Source organism: Ambystoma mexicanum, chromosome 1p (genome assembly GCF_040938575.1).
Source record: "Ambystoma mexicanum isolate Mex_15411 chromosome 1p, UKY_AmexF1_1, whole genome shotgun sequence".
NCBI classification, from domain to species: Eukaryota; Metazoa; Chordata; class Amphibia; order Caudata; family Ambystomatidae; genus Ambystoma; species Ambystoma mexicanum.
The window spans coordinates 293,586,754-293,612,562 of NC_090921.1; the positions used below are offsets into that span (position 1 = coordinate 293,586,754).

At 45.5% G+C, this 25,809-nt stretch overlaps 1 protein-coding gene and 1 long non-coding RNA gene across 6 annotated transcripts in view; one reads left to right on the forward strand and one right to left on the reverse strand.

The window, feature by feature from the left end:
• LOC138569344 (uncharacterized) overlaps positions 1–18,615 on the reverse strand; it is a 29,630-nt gene extending 11,015 nt beyond the window's left edge. The window contains exon 1 of the long non-coding RNA XR_011303216.1: positions 18,531–18,615. This is a non-coding gene — a long non-coding RNA (uncharacterized lncRNA). The remainder of the gene's footprint in view (positions 1–18,530) is intronic.
• Positions 1–25,809, forward strand: part of CBARP (CACN subunit beta associated regulatory protein) — a 200,992-nt gene that overhangs the window by 23,808 nt on the left and 151,375 nt on the right. The window contains exons 1-2 of one of the 5 annotated variants that reach the window (XM_069647220.1): positions 18,278–18,326; positions 19,970–20,041. In XM_069647220.1, the coding sequence (XP_069503321.1) occupies positions 19,994–20,041 (48 nt within the window). In that variant the 5' untranslated portion in view covers positions 18,278–18,326; positions 19,970–19,993. Of the gene's footprint in view, positions 1–18,277; positions 18,327–18,376; positions 18,611–19,123; positions 19,159–19,215; positions 19,324–19,969; positions 20,042–25,809 lie in introns of those variants that run through there. The other 4 variants (XM_069647205.1, XM_069647230.1, XM_069647234.1 and 1 more) reach the window with 4 other exon arrangements.

A 25,809-nucleotide genomic window follows, 5' to 3' on the forward strand; every position in this document is an offset into this window, starting at 1 on the left:
GGAACAATATCCTGTAGTCATTGAGACATAAACAATGAGTTTTTTGTCAGCCTACACCTCACATGCTCAGGAAAGGGGGAGCTGGATCCTGAAAAGATCCTGTTGCAATTGATGGCAGACAGGGCAGAGGAAGTCTTGAACTGCATTCATAGGCCCAAAGTGAGGTCAAGTGACACCCCGAAGCAGCAGCCAATCTCAACCCTGGTCCAGTTATCGGACACATGTGCAGCCGCTCACCAAGAGCCCAACCCAGGGAGAACAATATAAAAACCAGAGACTCCACCTGTTGGGGAAGGTTGTGGCAGGAGATTGGTTCTCGATGATTGGGTGCAGGGAGTTTTAGTAGCGGAAGGAGGAGGAGCCAGGAGGCAGAATGAGTGGAAATGGAAGACAATGTGTGGGGAGCAGGAGGCAGTAACGTTGAGAGGGTCTTGTGGTCTAAGAGTGCAAGAGTGCGCTGGAGTTAGCCAGTGGGGGGACTAGAGTAGGGTGGTAGGAAGGGAGTGTCCAAGGATAGATTTCTAAATATAATTTTATTTATTTATTGTTTGCTTATAAGGTGCTTATACAGCAAGTAAAATACTGTTTCAAAGCACCCACAGGGCGAGGGATGGGAACAAGGGAGTGAAATACATTACAAACACAAAATTTAATAAGCACAGTGCAGGGAAAAGGAAGAAAGAATTAACCTACAATGCCTTGCGAGTAATCAGAACATGCAAGTGCAGCCAGCAAGAGGTCAGATAGGGTAAGTGCTGGGGAGTCTGAGCGCAAGGGTGAGCTACAGATGAAGTGCTTGGGTTGCTGAGTGCACACACAGCCTGGAGCCACGTTAGGTATAAGTGCAAACCTCCAGGGCGTAGGGTGTGCCAAGGCAAGTGCTAAGGGTAGATAGGAGTTGGGCCGGTTGGGTGTGGAAGGACAGGGGCCCCATGGATGCATAAGGCCCCCGGACACCAATCGCAGCAACTGAGGGGTTAGCACAATACATTTATATCCCGCTTCATGGTGGAGTGTAGCCTCTAAGCGTGGGGCTGAGTTTCGAACCCATGATACTCAGAGTTTTCTTGCTTCCAATACAAGCACGTTGCCCCTGACCTATTCTCCCAGCCCATTTAAGACCAAAGAAGAAATTTGAAAAGGGAACGGTTGTGCATTGAGAGCCATCCTTCATGTAGGCAGTGAGCTGAGGTGGATAAGGATGGAGAGCGATTGAAGAGGGGGTGGCTGGCAAAGTTAAGAACTTTAAGAGGAGTGGGTGCCCTGAAAGGAGGCTGGAGCCGCAGTGCATTTTGCCGAGGACTAGAGGAAAGATCAGCGCTTTAGAGCGTGGAAAAGGACGGATTTTCCGGGTGTCAGGGAGGCTGCCTGGCAGCAGCGGCAATGCATCCAGGAAGTGGAATATTGTTGTGAAAGAGCACTCCAACTGAGTAATTGCATTGGGAGGATAGGACAAGCCAATCTGTTGGAAAAGAAAGGAGGGGGGCTAGAAGGGGTAATAGGTGCGTGAACAAAGGTCACCTCCATTCGCCACGGAAAATCCTTGTTTGAGCATGATGAAGAAAAGTAAATAATATAGAATATATTTCCAATGGAAATGAACCCTCAAGTGTGGTGCAATGCCCAGTTGTTTATGAGGGCACCTCTAAATGAAGGTGGTGGCCTGTTTGAGAGGCACAATAACTTCATTAAAATTGCCCACCTCCACTGACCTAAAGGAAGATTATCCATAAACTCATCACATCTCCCTCCACTAACTCTGGTTAATGATCTTTAGTGGCAGCATAAATATTAACTTTATTAACTATTTACCATGAAAACATAAAAATATAGTTGTGCACTTTTAAAGAAATAATAAACCCATGTATGTTGCTGTGTTCAAAATTCCTGTCTTCCCCAATTTCTTTTAAAGTTGTTAGTGTCTTTAAGAATAAAATTAGTCTCTTCACAAGAGCACAAACCTATAAAGGCCATTTGAAAGCAAGGTCACTGTGGGAAACTTGGAAAACAACCCCTCCACCCCATTCACCTCTGTTTGCTGCTTTCTCTACTCGTGTAAATCACTATTAAAGTTTGATTAATACATGAACACTTCATTAAATTCCCCTCCCCCATCACACCGAAGAATCTCAGAAAGACTTCTATAATTGTGGCCATTTATAAAGCACAGATTCCAGAGTCAATGCATTTTGATAACAAAGGAAGAAGGACAGCGCAAGAATTAAGCAATAGTAACGTTTTCTGCGGGCTTCACTGGCTGGCAATGGCCTAGAGCCCAAGTTATAGACCCGAACTAAGTGAGGGCCTTAGCGCCGCGCCCCCAAAGCTGGTAACAGGCCGGTGAAGCCTGCAGAACACGTTATTATTGATATTAGCACCCTGAGACAAACCCCTGAAGGGCTAATAGCAATGGGAAAACAAAATGACTGCGCTGCTTCATTCGCAGCAGCGAGCTGGGAGAGGATTTGGAGGTGGGAGCCAGGAGACAAGGGAAAGCAGCAGTGCTGTGTGGAGGAGGGAAAACAGCAGCGCCGGGTGCAGGGCGGTTGTGTGAAGCACTCGGGTAGCTCCGAACCCAGGCTTGCATCGGTGGATTCAGCCCAGGTTTGGAGCAACCTGATTGACTGCCGCACACACCAAAGGTGCTAATGCAAAAAGGAAACCTCAGAAAAAAAGAGCAAAAGAGAGGAAGAGCAAATACGATAGAACAGAGACCAAAATATCAGCGTACAGTCACATTATATATGTGCTAATAGACTGAGTAGCAATGTGCAGTGGGGACGCACAACAGTTTCCATGTTTTATGTAAAATCCTGTTATAAAGAATTCAACACAGATAACTAAATATTTCTGGTGCGACAGGTATGTGCTCATGGCTAATGAGTCACTAATGTAACTGTACAAAAAAGGTTCGATGAGATGACACAGCAATGTACCTGTGCACTCTCAGGGAAAAAACATCAGTGCAAATACTCTAAATTCTGCAAATATACGTGGTATATTTATGTGTATTTTTATTTGGTGCATAACTACATTAATAGAAATAATATATACAAATTCTCAAACTCTAATTAATGATCTACAAAAAACAATAAATCAGAGAAGTCAAAAAAAGAATAACAATGCAATCAAGTGAACTTATGAACTAAGGATAAGAAACTGTTGTGGATACATTAATCTATGTCTATGTTTAATTAGAACAAATAAACTGGACGTCCAATAGTTACAGAAATTCCCAATGGTCTTTATATTGAAAAAATTGATGTTGCCTGGAAAAATCGATCTGTTTTTGCACTAGGCGTTTCAGCATGTATGTTCTCCCTTCGTCAGGTGTGGGACATCCTGGCTCCCTTAAAAGATAACATATTTTCAATATATTTAATATTACCAGCTAGTAGATTATTATGTTCTGTTTGTCTTGTTTTCGTTTTCTGGGCATGTGTCGCGTAACAAGAATGAAAATAAAAAAATAGTGACCACACGCAAAGCTCAGACCCGTTGGACAGAGCATAAATCGAACATTCGCACACAATCAGACAAATTTCAAGTTGCCCGACATTTTATATCAGCACCAAGGGCAGTGCTCAAACAGAATATAGTTTTGAGCCGGATGTGAAATGGGAGGTCGCTCTCCAAGCGGCTTTCCGTCCCTCATCCAGATCCACACATTACCACAGGCACAGAAGGTGAGATATAGAATTTTGGGGCATTTTTTGGGGGATCATAAGACTAATTATATGAGTAGACTAAAATACAGAAATCCAATCTCCTCTTTTTTTTCTGGTTTGAGTTTTTACGATCCGGTTTTTTTCTCCGACTGCTGGGCTTTCATTTGCCCACCGCCATCGCTTGGTGTCTGACCATTGTGAGCACACACCCCAAGGAAGTTCCTCCTGACATCATTCAGGGCTAGCTCTATATTTTATATATAGCAAATATCCAAGACAGACAATAGAATACTTTGGAACTCTTTTCTTTTAGATTCTTAGCATGTTGAATAACAACGGCCCCATGAAGACAGTTGGGCTTGGTTTGCTTTAATTCAATCTTGCAACATAAAGGAATCTTGTACTTCATTTCCCATCAAGTGCGGTATGACTCTTCTCTTAATAGATCTCACCAGATGAGATTAATCTATTAGCTAACAATATTAAATATATTGAAAATATGTTTTCTTTTTAGGGTTTCAGGATGTCCCACACCTGATAAAGGGAGAACATACATCCTGAAATGCCTAGTGCAATAACAGAATTTCTTTTCCAGGCAACATCAATATGTTGAATTTAAAGAGCATTGGGAATTTCTGCAACTATAGGACCGCCGAGTTTATTTGTTCTAGTTAAACCTACACATAGATTAATTTATACAAGACAGTTTCTTATCCTTTGCTGAAGCGTTCACTTGATTGCATTGATATACTTTTTTGACTTTTCTGATTCATTGTGATTTGTTCAATAATTCTAGTTTGAGAAGTTGTACAATTTATTTCTATTAATGTATGTATGCAACACATGAAAATACCCATACATATACCACTTATGTTTGCAGAACTTTAAGTATTTGTATTGAAGTTTTTGTGGGAGAGGTACTTCGGTGTGTCATTTCATCAAACCTTTTTTGTACACTAATAGACCAGTCACATTGTACAACTGCACTTTGGAGTTGACCGCAGGAACCTCATTTTCCAAGTCTTGGATTGATACTTTGCAACAGAATCCCTGCAGCTCAGATCTTTGCTTTAAAGCAAAACAGGAAATGGGGAAATATGATTCTTACAGATGCCATTTGGAGGGCTTATTATTGGGGCTAATTAAGATACGTTGACACTTCTCTTGCTCTCATACACAGTGATTAAAATGTTCAAAAAGTCATTGCACGTGGCACTTGTCTAAAGGCGTATTTTGTTTTTAATAAACTGAGGTACAATTTCTCTCTCAAGATAGAATAAGCCATAAATGTTCACAAGAGGGCCAATACTATTGTGCCTTATAACCCTACCATGTTTCTCCTTCCATGCAAAGCTGGAGAATTCCCTATTTATATAGCATCATATCACGGGTAAGCTAGCTGAGCGGGCTGAGCACTCGCTGCTGCGATCTGTCTGCGATCTGCAGGTCCCACGTTCTAGTCTTTCATCCTTCCAAGGTCAATAAATGAGTACCAACTTCGGTTGGGTGATATTGTATGTCATATGTTCTCTGTAAAGGGGTATATAAATAACACATCACTATAATGTCGCTGTAGCGCTGAAGTGTCTTGGTTTTCTCTCCACTGCCCAGTTAGGGAATAGTTGGTAATGTCCCCTCCATGCCGCTGCCATACACCCCTGGGTGTAGTGTGCTTCTTTATTTCTTTCCTAAATCCGGGTGGGATTTTTTCCCCACTATTCATGCAAATCCCAATTTACCTGGTGGCATTATCTACAGACATGGGGTGTGCCTGCTTGAATCCCCCAGACCAACATAATCCCATGTACCTATATAGCCCAAGAGCCTGCGTGGGGAGAAATGGAAATAGTAACAACAGTGTCAAGAGCAATACAAGCAACAAAATAACATAGTATTATGGTATCTCCTTTCCTCTGCTTCTCTTCCACCACGACTCCCCTTCAACCTCGGCTCTTTGTACAAGCCACCAACGTAACAGTCTGTAGTATTGCAGCTCTGCCCATATTCTGATATGGGTCAGAAATGTAGAAAGCATGCATGCAAAGGCACAGCAAGCAGTCTCCTACCCTGGATCAGAAATATAGAAAGCATGCATACAAATGCACAGCAAGCAGGCACGTACCCTGGATCAGGAACATAGAGAGCACGCATGAAAATGCACAGCAAGCAGGCACGTACCCTTGATCAGAAATATAGAGAGCATGCATGCAAATGCACAGCAAGCAGGCACGTACCCTGGATCAGAAATGTAGAAGGCACATAAGCTGGATGTCAGAAATATAGAGAGCAGGCATACAGATGCATAGCAAGCAGGCGCGTACCCTGGATCAGAAATCTAGAGAGCATGCATACTTATGCACAGCAAGCAGGCACATACCCTGGATCAGAAATATAGAAAGCATGCATACAAATGCACAGCAAGCAGGCACGTACCCTGGATCAGGAACATAGAGAGCACGCATGAAAATGCACAGCAAACAGACATGTACCCTGGATCAGAAATCTAGAGAGAAGGCATCCAAATGCACAGCAAACAGGCACGTACCCTGGATCATAAATATAGAGAGCATGCATGCAAATGCACAGCAAGCAGGCACGTACCCTCGATCAGAAATATAGAGAGCATGCATGAAAATGCACAGCAAACAGGCACGTACCCTGGATCATAAATATAGAGAGCATGCATGCAAATGCACAGCAAGCAGTCTCCTACCCTGGATCAGAAATATAGAAAGCATGCATACAAATGCACAGCCAACAGGCACGTACCCTGGATCAGAAACATAGAGAGCACGCATGAAAATGCACAGCAAGCAGACATGTACCCTGGATCAGTAATCTAGAGAGCATGCAAAGGCACAGCAAGCAGTCTCCTACCCTGGATCAGAAATATAGAAAGCATGCATACAAATGCACAGCCAACAGGCACGTACCCTGGATCAGAAACATAGAGAGCACGCATGAAAACGCACAGCAAGCAGGCACGTACCCTTGATCAGAAATATAGAGAGCATGCATGCAAATGCAAAGCAAGCAGGCACGTACCCTGGATCAGAAATGTAGAAGGCACATAAGCTGGATGTCAGAAATATAGAGAGCAGGCATACAGATGCATAGCAAGCAGGCGCGTACCCTGGATCAGAAATCTAGAGAGCATGCATACTTATGCACAGCAAGCAGGCACATACCCTGGATCAGAAATATAGAAAGCATGCATACAAATGCACAGCAAGCAGGCACGTACCCAGGATCAGGAACATAGAGAGCACGCATGAAAATGCACAGCAAACAGACATGTACCCTGGATCAGAAATCTAGAGAGAAGGCATCCAAATGCACAGCAAACAGGCACGTACCCTGGATCATAAATATAGAGAGCATGCATGCAAATGCACAGCAAGCAGGCACGTACCCTCGATCAGAAATATAGAGAGCATGCATGAAAATGCACAGCAAACAGGCACGTACCCTGGATCATAAATATAGAGAGCATGCATGCAAATGCACAGCAAGCAGTCTCCTACCCTGGATCAGAAATATAGAAAGCATGCATACAAATGCACAGCCAACAGGCACGTACCCTGGATCAGAAACATAGAGAGCACGCATGAAAATGCACAGCAAGCAGACATGTACCCTGGATCAGTAATCTAGAGAGCATGCAAAGGCACAGCAAGCAGTCTCCTACCCTGGATCAGAAATATAGAAAGCATGCATACAAATGCACAGCCAACAGGCACGTACCCTGGATCAGAAACATAGAGAGCACGCATGAAAACGCACAGCAAGCAGGCACGTACCCTTGATCAGAAATGTAGAAGGCACATAAGCTGGATGTCAGAAATATAGAGAGCAGGCATACAGATGCATAGCAAGCATGCGCGTACCCTGGATCAGAAATCTAGAGAGCATGCATACTTATGCACAGCAAGCAGGCACATACCCTGGATCAGAAATATAGAGTGCATACATGCAAATACATAGCAAGCAGGCACGTACCCTCGATCAGAAATAGAGAGCATGCATGCAAAGGCACAGCAAGCAGTCTCCTACCCTGGATCAGAAATATAGAAAGCATGCATACAAATGCACAGCCAACAGGCACGTACCCTGGATCAGAAACATAGAGAGCACGCATGAAAATGCACAGCAAGCAGACATGTACCCTGGATCAGAAATCTAGAGAGATGGCATCCAAATGCACAGCAAACAGGCATGTACCCTGGATCATAAATGTAGAGAGCATGCATGCAAATGCACAGCAAGCAGGCACGTACCCTTGATCAGAAATATAGAGAGCATGCATGCAAATGCACAGCAAGCAGGCACGTACCCTGGATCAGAAATGTAGAAGGCACATAAGCTGGATGTCAGAAATATAGAGAGCAGGCATACAGATGCATAGCAAGCAGGCGTGTACCCTGGCTCAGAAATCTAGAGAGCATGCATACTTATGCACAGCAAGCAGGCACATACCCTGGATCAGAAATATAGAGAGCATACATGCAAATGCATAGCAAGCAGGCACATACCCTCGATCAGAAATATAGAGAGCATGCATGCAAATGCACAGCAAGCAGGCCCGTACCCTGGATCAGAAATGGTGAGAGCATTCATTCAAATGCACAGCAAGCAGGCACGTACCCTTGATCAGAAATATAGAGAGCATGCATGCAAATGCACAGCAAGCAGGCACGTACCCTGGATCAGAAATGTAGAAGGCACATAAGCTGGATGTCAGAAATATAGAGAGCAGGCATACAGATGCATAGCAAGCAGGCGCGTACCCTGGATCAGAAATCTAGAGAGCATGCATGCTTATGCACAGCAAGCAGGCACATACCCTGGATCAGAAATATAGAGAGCATACATGCAAATGCATAGCAAGCAGGCACGTACCCTCGATCAGAAATATAGAGAGCACGCATGCAAATGCACAGCAAGCAGGCCCGTACCCTGGATCAGAAATGGTGAGAGCATTCATACAAATGCACAGCAAGCAGGCACATACCCTAGATGTCAGAAATATAGAAAGCATACATTCAAATGCATAGCAAGCAGGCACGTACCCTGGATCAGAAATATAGAGAGCATGCCTACAAATGCTAAGCAAGCAGGCACATACCCTGGATGTCAGAAATATAGAGAACATGCATACAGATGCATAGCAAGCAGGCCCGTACCCTGGATCAGAAATGGTGAGAGCATTCATACAAATGCACAGCAAGCACGCACATACCCTGGATGTCAGAAATATAGAGAACATGCATACAGATGCATAGCAAGCAGGCACGTACCCTGGATCAGAAATATAGAGAGCATGCATGCAAATGCACAGCAAACATTCACATACCCTGGATCAGAAATGTAGAGAGCATACATGCAAATACACAGCAAGCAGGCACATACCCTGGATGTCAGAAATATAGGGAGCATGCATACAGATGCATAGCAAGCAGGCGCATACCCTGGATCAGAAATCTAGAGAGCATGCATACATATGCACAGCAAGCAGGCACATACCCTGGATCAGAAATATAGAGAGCATACATGCAAATGCATAGCAAGCAGGCACGTACCCTCGATGCGAAATATAGAGAGCATGCATGCAAATGCACAGGGAGCAGGCACGTACCCCGGATCAGAAATGGCGAGAGCATGAATACAAATGCACAGCAAGCAGTCACATACCTGGATCAGAAATATAGAGAGCAGGCATACAGATGCACAGCAAGAAGGCACATACCTTGGATCAGAAATGGTGAGAGCATGCATACATATGCACAGCAAGCTGGCACATACCCTGGATCAGAAATATAGCGAGCATACATGCAAATGCATAGCAAGCAGGCACGTACCCTCGATGCGAAATATAGAGAGCATGCATGCAAATGCACAGCAAGCAGGCACGTACCCTGTATCAGAAATGGCGAGAGCATGCATACAAATGCAGAGCAAGCAGGCACATACCCTGGATTTCAGAAATATAGAAAGCATGCATTCAAATGCACAGCAAGCAGGCACGTACCTGGATCAGAAATATAGAGAGCAGGCATACAGATGCACAGCAAGCAGGCACATACCCTGGATCAGAAATATAGAGAGCATGCCTACAAATGCACAGCAAGCAGGCACATACCCTGGATGTCAGAAATATAGAGAGCATGCATATAGATGCATAGCAAGCAGGCACGTTCCCGGGATCAGAAATATAGAGCGCATGAATGCAAATACACGGTAAGCAGGCACGTACCCTGGATCAGAAATATAGAGAGCATGCATGCAAATACACAGCAAGCAAGCACGTACCCTGGATCAGAAATATAGAGAGCATGCATACACATTCACAGCAAGCAGGCACATACCCTGGATGTCGGAAATATAGAAAACATGCATTCAAATGTATAGCAAGCAGGCACGTACCCTGGATCAGAAATATAAAGAACATGCATACAAATGCACAGCAAGCAGGCACATATCCTGGATGTCAGATAGAAGGTCAGAAAAATGGAGAGCAGGCATACAAATGCACAAAAATGGCAATATACACGTACAAGCACTAGGTCTCACACTTTCAGGGGCGCCGAGTGCGCGAGTGCTCCGGGGCCCGGGCACCCCCTGACAGAATGAAGTCGGGGCTGAGCACCCCCCGGCCAGAGAGAAGACATGCAGTATGGATGGCCCTTTGTTCCGTCCATACTGTGTCTCTCTCTGGTGGCTCGGGTGAAAGCCGGGTAAAAAACAATGTTTAAAAATTCTGTCTGTCTCTCAATTTCTAAAAATCATTTTCGGTTGGGTGTATTTGTACATCTGTGCACCCCAAAACGATTTTTAGAAATGGAGGCACAGAAGCATAGCAAGTTTGTCCCTCAATTTCTAAAATCTTTTTGGGTTGGGTGTATTTGTACACGATTTTTAAAAATGGAGGCACAGATGCAAAGCAAGCCTGTCCCTCAATCTCTAAAAATCTTTTTTGGATGGATGTGTTTGTACATCTGTGCACCCCTCTTGGCAACAGGGCTTCTATAATTGTAATACTATGCTTTTGTTGAGGCAATGCTAGTTCATCTTAGTGGGGCTGCTATGCTTTTGTTGAGGCAATGCTAGTTCATGTTAGTGGGGCTACTATACCTTTGATGGGACAACATCAGCACTTCTCAGTTGAGCTGCTACACTCTTATTGACAAGGCCTCAGCACTTCTCAGCAGATTTATTTTAATTGGTTATTTATAATGCACATAATACCCAGAGGTTTCTAAGCGCAGACCGAGGGATCGAACCTGTGTTGCTCCATATCGTCTTGCTTCCAAGGCGAGCACGTTGCCCCTGAGCTATCCTCCCAAGACTCTGAAGATCTGAAGTACATTTAATGATGGTAAACCAGAACTATTGAGCAAGTCTGAGATCATCATCATCATCAGAATAACTCAGCACTGTCGTGGTTATACAAGAGCTAATATATTTAAAGGGATGGAATTACTCAGAATGTAGCTGCACTATTCAATAACCCAAAGTGCTTAAACATAGTTAATGTGAAAATACTACACTTCTCACCGTTGGGACAGTACTGCCACTTCTCACAGAGGCTTCTACAACTTTTATGGGGCAGCACTGATCAAGCCTACTAGACAGCTTCACCTTTAATGGCACTTCTCAATAGGGCTGCTATACTTCAATAGGAAATTACCAAAACTACCCCGCAGGGAATTGAATACTCTTGATGCCACCGAAGCAGCACTTCCACCCACCACAGCTGCTTTATTTTTAATGGCACAGTGTGTGTACTTCTCAGCCACTCTGCTTTACATTTAAACAGACCAAATTGTCATTTCTCAGCAGGACTGCAACACTATACGATTGTGTTCTGTATGTTGAGTGCTTCTTCACCACCAATGTGGGTTCATGGCACTCTCCCAGTGTCTAAATAGTAGATCTGGCTACATTCAATTGGCAACAGGCATGTCCCGAGCTGCCTGCTGTACATAAGCTGCTGCTCAGAATGTTGGAAGCCGCGATGGGGCAAGGGATAGAAGGCTCGAGTCTGTAGGATAGCAGAATCAGCAGGGTCTTAAAACCTGCTCACTCATTCTGGAGTGAAGGGCCCTGGGGCAAAATGAGCCTGATCCCATATACAGGGGGTTGTTACCCCTTTATCTCTCCTGAATGAAAGAATGAGCTCTCTCAGACACAAGTTATCACCCCTGCACACACAATGAATGCATATGGTATGGATCTATAGATCGAGAAAACTGGAGTGAGAATTCAGAGTGTTTTAACAGAGATATAATTGTCTTACCAGATGGGAGACTGACTCCATTAATATACATGGGGTCACTGAGATGACCAAGAGTGAAACTGTACGTTCAGTTGTAAGATTACCAGCAACGGGTATACTATGCTCCAATGAGTGAGGTGCCCACTCAATATATCACACTGTTTAAAGGTGTGAGACCCATCCAGAAACGTTGCCCAAAGAGCCATGGCCAGAGTTTCACACTGAAGAAGTGAGCATGTGATTCAGGGTCTGCAGCCCACACACACGCATGGGATTCCCATGCACCCACTTGCGAGATTTGCACCAAATTAATGAGACTGTGCTCCAAGGTAGGAGGCACACGCACAGTCTTTGCTCTGAGGTTTGACACACTCGCAGGATGGATGGCATTTTGTTCTCCCATCCTAGTTGTCTTGCTCTGCCTTTTGAGGGCTACTACAACCTGGATGATTATAGAGGGGTGGAGTAGGGGCAGTGTTGGCCTACTGGAATGCAACTGGAAGGTTTAAATCTCCTTCTTACTTGACTTTAGTATATGCAGTACATGCTAGCCAATGTTTCCCCTGTTCAAAGCCCCTCCCACCCCTATCGCACCAAGTTGGCAACTACGTGCAAATGCGGTCATATAACCGCTGGACATGTGCACCCTCTCCTCAAAAAGCCTTCTGCCAACCCTTCCTGTCTGGCAAACTACCACTATCTCCATTAGCCCCTGTCTGGGCAAACTCTTGGAGAAGCTGGTCATCTCCCAGCTCATCCACAACACAAAATCTGTTGGTTGTCTCCACGGCTACCAGTCTGGCTTCAGAACTGCCAGAGGCATGGAAACTGCTCTCCTGAATACACATGAAGACTTGCTCTCTAATCTCGAGCCCAGCTCTCCTTCTGTTCTCATCCTCCTTGACCTCTCCTCTGCCTTTGATAGGATCAACCATGCCACCCTGATTAATAGGCTCTGTGATACCCTTGGAGCATGGTCCTGGCTCTGGACTGGTTGACCTCCTTCCTCTCGTACCGACCTTCCCAGGTCCAAATGGGCCCTTTTCTCAATGCAATCTCACTCTCCACCTGCGGTGTCCCCCAGGGCTCTATCCTCTTGCCCTGGCTTTATAACATCTACCTGGCCCCACTAGCCCATTTGATCTCTACCTTCTCTCCTAACTTCTAGTGTTATGCGGATAACGTGCAGCGCTCCTTCAAGCATCACTGCTCACCTCCTCCTCTTCCTCTCTTGTTCCTGACTGCCTATCTACTATTCGGGCGAGATGCACTTCTAATTATATCTGCCTTAATGCCAGTAAGACAGAAATCCTTCTCATTATGACCACTGCTTCCTCTTACCCTCCCACATGCTGAGTGCCCACCATGGCACCCTCTCCTCACCCTCCTGTGTGGCAAAAACCCCTTGGTGTCACATTTGACTCCTCTCTCTCCTTCTCTCCTCACATCACTGACCTTGCCAAGAAGTCCCACTTTCAGCTGCACCTCCTCAGAGGCATTTTCCTTTTCCTCACTTTCCCCCATGCACGGATTCTGCCATCTCTGCGAGGCCCTAATTAATCTCTCTCAGACCCTAATTCCCTGCAAGACCCAGATTACGTGCCCTGTGCAGGCTCTGATTAATCTTTCTCTGCCAGGTTCAGATTCATCTCTCTGCCACACCTGATTCCACTCTCTCTGCCAGGCTCTGATTCTGACCTCTCGGACAGGCCGTACTCATCTGTCTCTCTCTCAGGTCCTGATTCAACCTCTGTCAGATATCCATTCTGCTTTCACTGCCAGCCCCTGTATCCACTCTCTCCAACAGGCATTGCTTCTGGGCTCTCTCTTTGAATCCACTGTTTGCTAATTCCACTATATTTCCTCACTTTTTTAGACACTTGATTACCCTCTGTCACACACCACCTGTTTCCTATCACGCGGCTGGGCTCTGGGGCTTCATGTCCTATGTCTTCGAGAAGCAGTGGGCTAAATCTCCTAGCAAGGATCTATTAGTCTCGCCCTGGGCCAAGGTTCGGGCCCCATGCTGTCTATCAAATGCTGTCCATCAAAGGCCCGCCCCGCTCCAGGTTTTGTTGTTGTTCCGGTCATGGGGACGACGCTCACTCACCGCTGTAGTGCAGGCATAGGAGTTATTCGGAGAGGAGTTGTTCAAGGGCTTAGGATGTGGATCCTCTGGCACATTTTGCAGCCTGTCTGTTAGGTTAGGAGGCAGTGCTGGTCAATGGGTCAGATTTTCCTAAATCCGACGTTGTACCACCCTTCAGGGGTTTTGACAGTCGTAATTTGTTTTTTTTATGGAGCCAGGATTCAAACACTGGTCTTCAAAACAAAAGGGAGACTTACCAACTAGATAGACCACTTTAACAACTGGCAAAGGTATATGTGAAATGCTTGTTAAGACTGCATTCTGAAAACATTCATTCAAGATTGGTATGTTTAAAGGGTGTCCCCCTATTATGCTTTGCTTTCAACTTCATACGAAATACTCCTCTGCCAGGATTTTTTCTGGTGTTAATAATTTCCTAACATGTAACTGTTTATTTAGGGGGTCTTTGAAAAAATGCCTCATGTCTGCCAACTATCAACTGGAAGACCCGTTAAACATCGACAAAAGCAAATCCTTAATCCTACGCCTATCAGTAAACCTCAAAACAAACCTGAAATTCATATTGATATACAGACCTCCAACCTACAATGCAATATTTGTAGACTCCTTCACAGAAGCAATCTCCAACCTAGCCATTGAGCATAATCATCTGATCGTCCTCGCAGGTTTCAACATCTGGTTCGATGTAGAAACTACAGCCACACAAATATCCCTAACCAGTCAACTAGCAGCAATGAATCTACAACAACTAGTCAAAGGAGCAAACCACACGGCAGGGCATGCACTTGACGCAATCTTTGCCAATAAAAAACTCATTACCACGGCACCACCAATTCAATTACTCTGGAGCGACCACCTCATCTTTCCCTTCATAATCACACTGACTGCCCCAATAAACAAGCAACAAGACAAGCTACCAATCTCCATGAAAAGAAAATGGAGAACCATCAAAAACTCCAACCTAACTGAACTTCTGGAACTCAGCAAACCGCAAGCAACAACTTTGGAAGAAGCTCACCTGGACAAAAAAGAAGCCCTACTCCACAACTGGATCACAACAACGATCGACGGAATCACCAAAGAAAAACCTTTCACCCCTTCATGCAAAAGATAAACGGCAAAATGGTTCACCCCGCTACGCCATGAAAAGAAAAAAACTAACACTAGAACTCAAATGGAGGATCAAAAATGACAGGGGAAATAAACTGAAATTTCAACAACATATCTGCTCATACAAAAGGAAATAGAAAAAGCAAAAAGGAAATACTAGGACAGCTGAATCTTCCAAACAACCAAAGGGAACTCTTAAAAATCATAAATGAAATAAAAAACCCACCTGACTGCAACATCATGCCGATACCATCAATTAAACTATGCAAAGACCCAGCAGACCATTTAAAAAACAAAATCATTACCATCTAACAAACTATACAAAACAGACCATGCAATCAGACCACAGAACCCACCTACCCTTACGAGGAACACCTAAACAAACTCCGAAGCTTCCCCGAAATATCAGTGGAGCCTTTCGTCAAACTGGTAAACCAAAGCAACAAAATAGGTTCTCCTGCGGATCCCTGTCCACCGGACATATATAAATCAATCCTTAAACAAGGAACACCCTTGGAATACCACAGGAATGTCCTAAACCTCTCAATGTCAACAGGGAAAGTACCACAATCCTTCAAATCCGCGCACTTCAGGCCACTACTCAAAGATACAGTAGGGAATGTAGAAGACCTCTCCAATTACAGACCAATCTTGAACATCCTGTATCTAGCTAAACTGCTTGAAACGCACCTATACCAAACAACTCAAGAATTTGTAGAAGAGCACTGCCTACTAGACCAGGCACAAGTAGGTTTCAGACCAATGAGAGGAACGGAATCAGCACTCCTCTCAATTTGGGATGACCTAGAAGCAAACGCAGACTCAGACAACAGTACTGCCTTGATACTTCTAGACCTCTCTGCAGCATTTGACACAGTTAACCACGAAATCCTCACCACAAGATTGGAAGGACTGGGAATAACCGACAACACCCTACTGTGGATCAAATCCCTCTTAACAAACAGCACAGAGACCATATGGATGAAACCTTTCAAATCTGACCCAAAAGAACCCACTTGTGAAGTACCACAAGGATCATCCTTCTCCCTGTTATTATTCAACATCTACCTATCTCTACTAATCAAAATCATCAAAAGACACGGCCTCACCTGCTACAACTACGCTGATGATACACAAATAGTCTACAAAATACAAGACACTCAAAAAGGAAACACAACCTTAGAGAACTGCCTTTGTGATATATACAACAGGATGAACTCAAACTCAACCCAGGCAAAACAGAAATAATGATCATCACAAAAAACAAAGGAGACAGCCACTACACCCCGTGGCCAAGAGAACTCGGTACAACCCTAGCCCCATTGTCGACTGTAAAAAAGAAAACCTGGGTGTCCTGATAGAAGCATTTCTTGAGTAGAGCGTTTACTTGTGGCTCTAGAGTAAGTTTGTTGTCTTTCTCCTGCGAGCAGTAAAAAGGATCCTATCTTTCCTGTCATTAACCATCAAAACCTCTACCGTCATCGCTCTCGTCATATCCAGAAATGATTACGCCAATAGCCTGTACCTGGGTATGCCTGAAAGACTCCTAAAAAAAACTACAAAGCATACAAAATACAGCGGCCAGATTACTCGTCAAACTACCCCGAAGAGAACACATCACACCAGCGCTAAAAACAAATATTGGCTACCAATAAACCAGCAAATCAAATTCAGATCAATGTGCATCACACACAGAGCAATCCACAACCGAGGCACAGAGGTCCTGAGAGACAAATTAAGCCTACATCACCCAACGAGGACACTCGGATCAATCAACGACATCCGTTTGGAACCGAAACCATACAACAAAAGAAAACTCGGAAGATCTTCTTTCTCTCACTTCACACCAAAAACCTGGAACGACCTACGAAAGGATATACGTAACACAAGAAATCACCTACTCTTCAGAAAACTCCTCAAATCCTGCTCTTCACTGCATAACTTGGAAGAACGCCCACAGGGGCATATTCATAGTTGAAACAAGGATGAGTGAAGAAACTGATCCCGGATCACACTAAATAATCAACTACAAACAGAAGCTAAGGAAGACATTCTACAACAACCCAAGCTTACAAACTGAGCGCTAGCTATGACAGGACGAGACTAAAGATTGAATACACAGCAAGACCAGGACGGAAGGACAAGGATGACCACCTATAGCACACTGGCCCGAAGTACACACTTGGACCTTCAGACCACGGACAGAAATAGATAGTAGGGGACTGCTAATCTACAACCCCAACACTAGAAGGGGGGATTAGACATACCTTTGGGTTGGGAGTGCTATATAAATAAACAAACAAACTAAGTCCAAACACAACACAGCCGGGAATGCGCCACGCCTCACTCACAACAATACGATGGACAAGTAAGGAAAGTGACAATAAGCTTACATACAGGAATGCTAGTTAAATAGAACAAGTCCTGCAATGACCTAGGATATACAACCTACTAACCCAAGCTCAAACCTCTGCATACCTAACTCACCCGAAAATCCACACAACCATCTCTCGCCCAACAAACCGCACACACTTCACCACACCGCACCAACAAGCAAAGAACACATAAACCGCACCAACATCACACAAGGTCTCGCATCGGTCCGATGCTCACACCAAAGCTCAGCGCACTGTGAAAACCGAACTGAAGCCGCCAACAGCACACCACTTTTCTCACTTTCCTACTCCTTCACCCGACTAACCTAGCCCGCCCGCCTCTTGTTTTAAAGATCCGCCTGAGCACCTGGGGACCAATTCCATTGGTGACGATGCACAGTATAAATACGTTTAACATTTAACTATGCCCCCCTAGCCCCATTTCCAGCACTGGTTTCAGGCACCGGGTATTCTGCCCGTCGGCCCTGCTTCCTCTCTCTCTCGCTCTAGCCCTGCCTGCGTCTCCTCTCTCTCTTGTGGCCGCGGGCCCTCTCTTGCAGACCCACATCTGCTCTCGGGGCTCTCCAGAGGGCAGCGACGATTCGGTTCATTAGTGTAAACGTTGCTACAGAAATGCACACACACACACAGATGGTCAGACACACACACTAACCAGCACATACGTAAGGACACGCAAACTCGTAGACAGACGCACACAGAGTGAGTCACCACACACGTGGGCACACCTTGCACGGCAGCACTCGTAGGAGGATGCTCTGGGATTGCGGGTGGGTGTGGATGTGGGGGAGGGACACGAGGGGGCAGAAGGAGGGGGCAGAAGAGTGAAGAGAAAGGGGTCCTCGAGCACACCCCCACAGAGCGCCACCACCCCACAAGCACAGCTCCCGCTTCCTCTTGAGCAGCCCCCCCCCCCCCCCCAACGCTGCCACCCCTCCCGATTCCCCCCAGGTTCCGGCTCCTACCGCCGGTACCTGAGCATGGAGCAGGCAGATGACAGGCGCAGGCAGCACCAGAGGAGCAGGACGGTGCAGAGACAGAGCAGGCAAGAAAGGTTCGTGGATAATGGAAGGCAGACTGGAAGGGGACGGAGGGTTGGTCGGGGGAAGGGGGGCGGGGTGATCCGGTAAAGGGGGGCCGAGGTCAAGATAGATTGGACGGAGGTCTGGGGAAGAGGGCGGAATTGGCAAATTGTATGGGCGTGGGGAGTCTCTCGGCGGGTTCATGCGCCACAATCCGGGGAGGGGGGACCTGGAGCCACAGTGGTCACTTTGTTTGGAGTTGGGTGGAGGGTGTTCCCCCACACTCACATTTTAGCCGAGGGACTGCTCTGTCTCTGGGAACAGATCTGCCACTGTCATTTGATTATTTTCCTGTCCCTTTTGTCCCTGTTGAACATGTGCTGCCCACAGGGGGATGGGGTTGTGAGGGGGGAGGGGGTCGGGCGTCGGGTTGCCCAAATGCCCCCTTTGCACGTGTCAGATGCTGGCTGAATGGTGGAGTGGGCGGGGGTGAAGGGGGCTGCCTATTGAAGTCGAGTGAGGAGGAATCGAGTGGGTGTTGTGGGGCTGGGAAGGGCCTTGTGATGCTGAGGTTTGCGAGGTATGGGAGTGGGCGGGCGGGATGCGCTTTATTGCGAGGTGTGTCCAGTGAGTTTGGGGTAGGCGGGGGGCTTACTTAGAGCTGGGCTCCCCGTTTCTGTTTTTAGAGGGAGGCGAATTCTGGCTCCTAGTTCAAGCAGGCGGGCGCCTTCACTTTTTGGGAGCTGTGAGTGGCGGGGGTACCGCTTCTTTGTGTGAGGACCCTCGGGGACTCTTCCTGATGTTAGGGGGTGCCAGGGTCTGGCAATGTGGGAGCTCTTGATTTCTGTATTGGAGAGGGCTGGGGCAGTCATGGTGTTGGGAGGTTTAGGGGCTGGGGCCCATGGATGAGGTCCTGGTTTCTATGTTGGGATTTTTCATTTTTGTTTATGTAGACAATTATAGCAGCGCACCAAGCCCGGGGGTTTCTAGGCGCTAGTTACACAGCAGTAACAAAGGAAATGGGTGTTGCATGGCGTCCAGTTCCAGGGAAGTGTGGCAGGCCAGGGCGTCTGTATACCTTGTGCCAAGAGAGTGGGTAGTGTGGGGGTTTTGCTGCGGGGGAGAGGGGTTCCTAATGTTAGAGGTGATGGGGACCAGGTTCAGTATATCCGGAGCTGTGCGGAGGTTGTGAGTGCAGGGAGGTGTGCAGTTGTCATGGTGATGCTGGCATGTGTGGAGGGGTCTCAATGAGGTTTGCTGGCTCTGAGCATTGAGGTTCTTGAGTTGGCTGGTGTGGGGAGGAACCAGGTCCCTAGTAGTGTGAGGTGTGGCTTCAGTGCAGAGGGTGGGAGGGTATGTTATCACTAATCCATTTCTTTCTCTGCCACCAGGGATCGGCTGTGCCAGAGTGGACCATGAACAATGAATCAGGAGTCTGGGAGAACATAACTGACCCCGCCACGGTGAGTGACCATGTCCTCGTCAGTGTCTTTACCGCAGTGAGCATTTGTGCTGCTTTAAGTGCCGGAGCAGTGCCCCTCCCCTCCCTCGTTCACAAATGTTATGTTATCTTGCATTTGTATAGCGCCTACTGCCATAGTTCATAGCTTTGAAATGCTTTTGCCTGGCAGAGCCAAGGGGGCGTATGGCAGAACATTCAGTAGTGGCAGGGATGAGCAAAGTGGGGTAGATAGTTGGGGTGAGGGATAGATAAAATGCCCAGGAAGGCATGAGAAGGAAAAGGTGGAGGAACTATGTGTACAATTGGACTATGGCTTAGCCTTGGTCTGACCTCCATCATGGCGGGACACATTATCCAACCAGTGCTGCGGACATGACTGGAGATGTGCCCACCATTGAGTTGGAAAAGCTGACAGAAGTGCCAGCCAGTCACTGATGCGTATTTAACCCTCTGCAAACCAGGGGACTGCGTGACATATTTCGAGGTTTATAAAAGATGCTTGACAGTAAACAATTCAAGCCAACTTTTATAAAGTTTTGCCGACTTCTTTGTCCATAGTCAAAGGTTTATAAAATATGGATTGAATTGTGTACTTTTCAAGCCATCTTTTATAAACCTCAAAATATTTTACATATTTCTGTTTTAAAAAAGAAGGCTCAAAGAGTGCACAAACCATAGTAGGGCACGCAAAAAAATATATAAATGTAAGCATTTATATATTTATGTGCGCGCCGTACTATGCAAGTCATCTTTTAACATAGGAATATGCAACATATTTCTATATTTATAAAAGATGGCTTGCAAAGTACCATAGTAAGGTACACACACAAATCTATAAATCCCATGTTATGTGCGCACCTTACTATGGTTTGAGTAGTTTTCAAGCCATCTTTTATAAATATAGAAATATGCAACACATTTCTATATTTATAAAAGATGGTTTGCAAAGTACACAAACCATAGTAAAGTACGTATACAAATCTATAAATGCTCATATATTTGTTTGCATACTTTACTATGGTTTGTGTACCTTTCATGCCATACTTTTCATCATACCAGCCATGCCCCCAAATGAGCCCCCCCCCTCAATTTCGTCCCCCACTTAAAACCCTGGGAGCAGAGTCCCAGTCCTGCTTTCCTCGAGGTTCCCAAGTAAGGCGATGGTTATATTGGTGTGTGATCTAGTTGGGAGTTGATTTGCTTACCCTTCTCATCCTGGGATGCCAGAGTAGATTTCCTAACCAACATTCTGGACAATCGGGATCAGATAATCGCCGTAGCAACAGTTATGGCAACCCGATTCCATCAGACAACCCTAGATCAGGAACATTGACTAATATTCCCACATCGTCAACATAAATTGCCCTTGTAATAGGGAGAGTAAACAGAGCTGCACTTTCCACTCTTGCATCACAACCTTTTTTAGGAGTAAGAGGAAAGCAAGGCAAGGCAAAAAGACCACTAAACAAGTAATCAGTGACAAAAGTCATTAACATATCAAGTAAAGCACTTATAAGGGGCCAACTGGATACCCTCAATCAGGGTCTCTCCTTTGTGCCGAGCTGTAACACCACTCTATTTGGGGAGCAGATCAATTTACAAAAACGATTACGCAAAATACGCCTTAAAGTTTTCTTTGAGATTCAACCACCAATGGAGGAACCACTGGAAGTAGATGACAGGTTAGAAATGAGACCCAAACGTTTTTTCGACCAACGTATCCAAAATTCGGTTCTCAATATGTTTGAAAAGAAAGTGGAATTAGAACTACTGAAAATTATCAAAGGACAGCCCCATATAATATCAAGAATTCTCAACTAGAACACGTTGAAATACTAGCTAGGGATGAAATGTTAACTTAAAGCTGCTGACAAAGGGGGTGCCATAATTGCGATGGACACATCCTTCTATCGAAGGTTGTATGACACTTTTGAGTGATGAATCTACGTACAGTACACTTGACCATGACCCAATCAATGAGATTAAAACATTGATGTTTAAACAGTGGTCAAAGCATTTGAGCACGATTGGATAAGTGAAAAAACTAAAAATTATCTTCTTAATCGCTACCCTATTACTCCTGTTTTCTACACACTGCCCAAAATTTATAAACACCAGACACAACCACCACTGAGACCAATTGTAGCGGGCACAGATAGTGCCTTTGAACCTCTTGCCATTTACGTGGATAGCATACTACAATCCCTTGTACATATTTGAGGGATACTACTGATTTCCTTAATTGTCTCAAGGAAATTACTGCCTTATCATCTGCTTGTCTACTTTTCTCAGGGTAGTCTCTATACCTCGATCCCTCACACCGAAGGGATTGAGGCCATAGAGCGGATGCTCCTTCACTCCGAGTAAGTGAGAGCTAACAAACAATTCATCATAGAATTAGTGAATATCTTTCTCTATCACAACAATTTCAGATATCCAGTGATTTTCTATGCACAAGCATCAGGGACATCAATGGGGTCAGCAATAGCCCCGGCATACGCCATTATATTTATGTATCACTTTGAAAAAATGTTCATCCTGGATCATGCACTTTGGTTGTTAGGGCGCATTTTAATTTCTGTGCCAATTCCCTTCAACGTTAGAGACCCCCAGCTCTTTTGCTGGACTTTAGGACGTTTTCATTTTAACACTGGAGTGCGTAAGACCTCTCATGTGTTTTGACCTGTTGTGGATTTTGTGCTTTAACTGTTTTTGGAGTCTGACAAACTCCACAGGCATCTACTTTTTGTATGGTGACACACAGCACCTTCAGTGCAGTGTCACAGAGAAATCCTTTAGCTGGTTTAAATACCTTTTTCTTTTGTGAACTACTGTTCCCAAGAATAGTAAAGTGAAATTGACTTTACTTACCTTTTCTCTTTGTAGGTCCAGCACACACCCTCTTATGTGGAGTGTTGGGGGGGGGGATTACCTAGTAGCACCTTATCCTACCATTTTCATGTATTCATGTAACATCCTACTCTATCTCTCTTCTGCTTTTGATACTGTCAACCATGCCATCCTGCTGAACGGCTCTGTGATAACCTGGGTATCACTGATCAGGCCCTGGCCTGGCTGACCTCCTTTCTCTCTGACCGACCCTTCCAGGTCCAACTTGGGCCCTTCCCCTCCTCTATTTCTATTTCTACCTCTGGGTAGACCCAGGGGTCTAACCTTTCGCCCTGGATGTTCAACCAATACCTGGCACCTCTCGTCCACCGCATAGCTGCTCTCTGCTCCAACTCTCAGTGCTATGCGGATGACACTCGGCTCACTTTCAGGCTCCCCTCAGCCACCTCTTCTCCCTCTCCTATCCCGGATAGTCTGTCCGCAATCCAGGAGTGGTGTGCCGCCAATGATCTCTGCCTTAATGCCAGTAAAACAGAGATCCTCCTCATCGGCTAACCAGCACCTTCCTTTCCTGTTACTACTGGCCGCCCGTTCTGGGCCCTCTTCTTGCTCCTACCTGTGAGGCTAAGACCCTCCGGGTGATCTTCGACTCCATACTCTCCTTCTCTCCCCACGTTTCTGACATCTCTAAGAAGTCTAACTACCAGCTGTACCTCCTCAGAGGTATTCTTCATTTCCTTACTTTCCCCCAGAAGCTCACTGTCTTCAGCGCTCAGGTTCTCTCTAGGCTGAACTACTGCAACAGCCTCTTTCTAAATCTGCCTGCCTCTACTCTACGTCCTCTACAGCTCATCCAGAACAGGACTGCGGCAAGAATCAAGTTCAAGACCCTCTGCATTGGAGACAAGGCTTTCTGGGGCCTGGGACCGCAATACCTCCAACTCTCTCTTCTACGGAAATATCTTCCTACTCGAGCTCTTCGCACCTCCATCTCCAACTCCCCGAGGGTGTTGCTTCTCCAAGGAATGAATTCGGGGTAGATCTCTTTCTTCGGCTGGTGCCTCCCTCCGGAAACAGCCTCTCTGAAACGTATTCCCGGGTTTCCAGAAGCACCTCAAGACCTTCCTCTGTGCTTCGGCCTTCTCTCTTCCTCTCCCCTGCTGATCTCCTGTCTGATCCATGCACTGGTCACCTGGATACCCACTGAATTCGGGCCCAGGTCCCTTGCCTGTGCAGCTGCATAACTGCACTGTCTCCTGGCAACCCACTCACTTGTGGTCTGTATCTGTAACCCTACAGTCCCCTTTTCCGCGCTTATTAGACAACCTTTTCTCTGCACTTCCAACACCCGCAATTGCCACCTGTTGACTGCACTACTTGTTGTGTTGATTCCTTGTCCTGCACTTGCCCATCCTCCCACCCTCCCTCCCCTGGCACTTCTACGCTCCCCTGCATTTGTGCGATCTCCATATCACTAGGCCTTGTAAAATCGTTTTTTTGTACAACCTCTCTTTCCCCCTCCCTTGCCTTGTGGCGCCTTGTGTACAGGCGCATTATAAATGCCAGATCATATATCATATCATGGGGTTTAGGCACTTTGTACGGTACAGAATTGCCAACTAGTTGTATAAGAGTGGATTGGGCGTTTGTAGTTGAACACCTTGGGAACGACAACATATGCATAATGTGCTATGTCACGGAGCTACGTGAACAAGCATATATACAAAGATAGTTGATCTAAGACATGATACTGTGCACATGGAATAATTAGATGAGGGCACGTCGAATGATCACTACTATTGTTCAGGACATATCGAAAATATTGATGAAAAGAGACGTTGTAAGGTACATGGTGAACCAAGAGTGGTATTTTTGTGATCAGACCACATTATATACACTTGAGTATCTGCTACTTGATCTCTTGTAGTTTAAGCTTCGCATGATCATGTCCTTTAGACTCTTTGATCTATGTAGAATTATCTCATTGTGGATGCTTGCTATGGACTCCGTTTCCCATCTACCTTTTCAGCATCATCTATACGTTCAAGATGGCATGAATGTGAGTTAGAACCTGGTCCGCACAGCTACGTTTTCACTGGGTGCGCATTCGATATGACATGGTAATTCACACGTGAATTTTTCAGTTTTAGGCAAACTGCACTCTGTTATTATTTTTTGTATTTTGGCGCCACACCAGTACTACCGCCATATACTTTAAATCACCTGATCGGTCTTTGTATGTATTGATTTTGGTTGCCGCGTTATAAATCTCTCCATGCTGATTAGAGACCACAGTTCCCAGAAATCCCATTGGGATGCATTTACAGTTCCGTTCCAGATGATACAAATGTTTCCAGCAGTTTGGTTCCCATGGTTACGTTGATACTCAGCACGCATGAGTAGCGTTCTGGTCATCCCTTCTGTGACTTATTTAATCTCCACATCTGCGGCAGCTTTTTACACAGCAGACGTGGTTTTTCGGCGTTCAGGATCTGTCGTTTACGCTTACGTAAGGTTCGCTTGAAGGGTAGGATATACGCGGTGCACCACCAATGCACTGCATTTGGTATGACGCAACAAAATTCCCCACGCGGGAATCGGAGGAGATAATTATACGCTTTTGTTAACTTGTACGTTTCAGTTGCAAAAAAATGTTGGATGTGTTGCAGCCGTGGCGTTATGGCCTATTGCAACATCCATTACCTGACACCTTCCAACACCGGAGTGCTAGGTAAAAAAGTCTCAATTGTAGAGTGTAGTACTTAGCAATGACAACTGTGATTTGTCGGTACTCTACAGATCCTGTACTCTTGCCAATCTTGGAGATTAGATGCAACAGAAATTAGGCCAGGTAGGGCACTTCTCCCTCTTTTAATTATTCACTAGTTATAGGTGTAGAGTTTATAAGTATGGGTAATG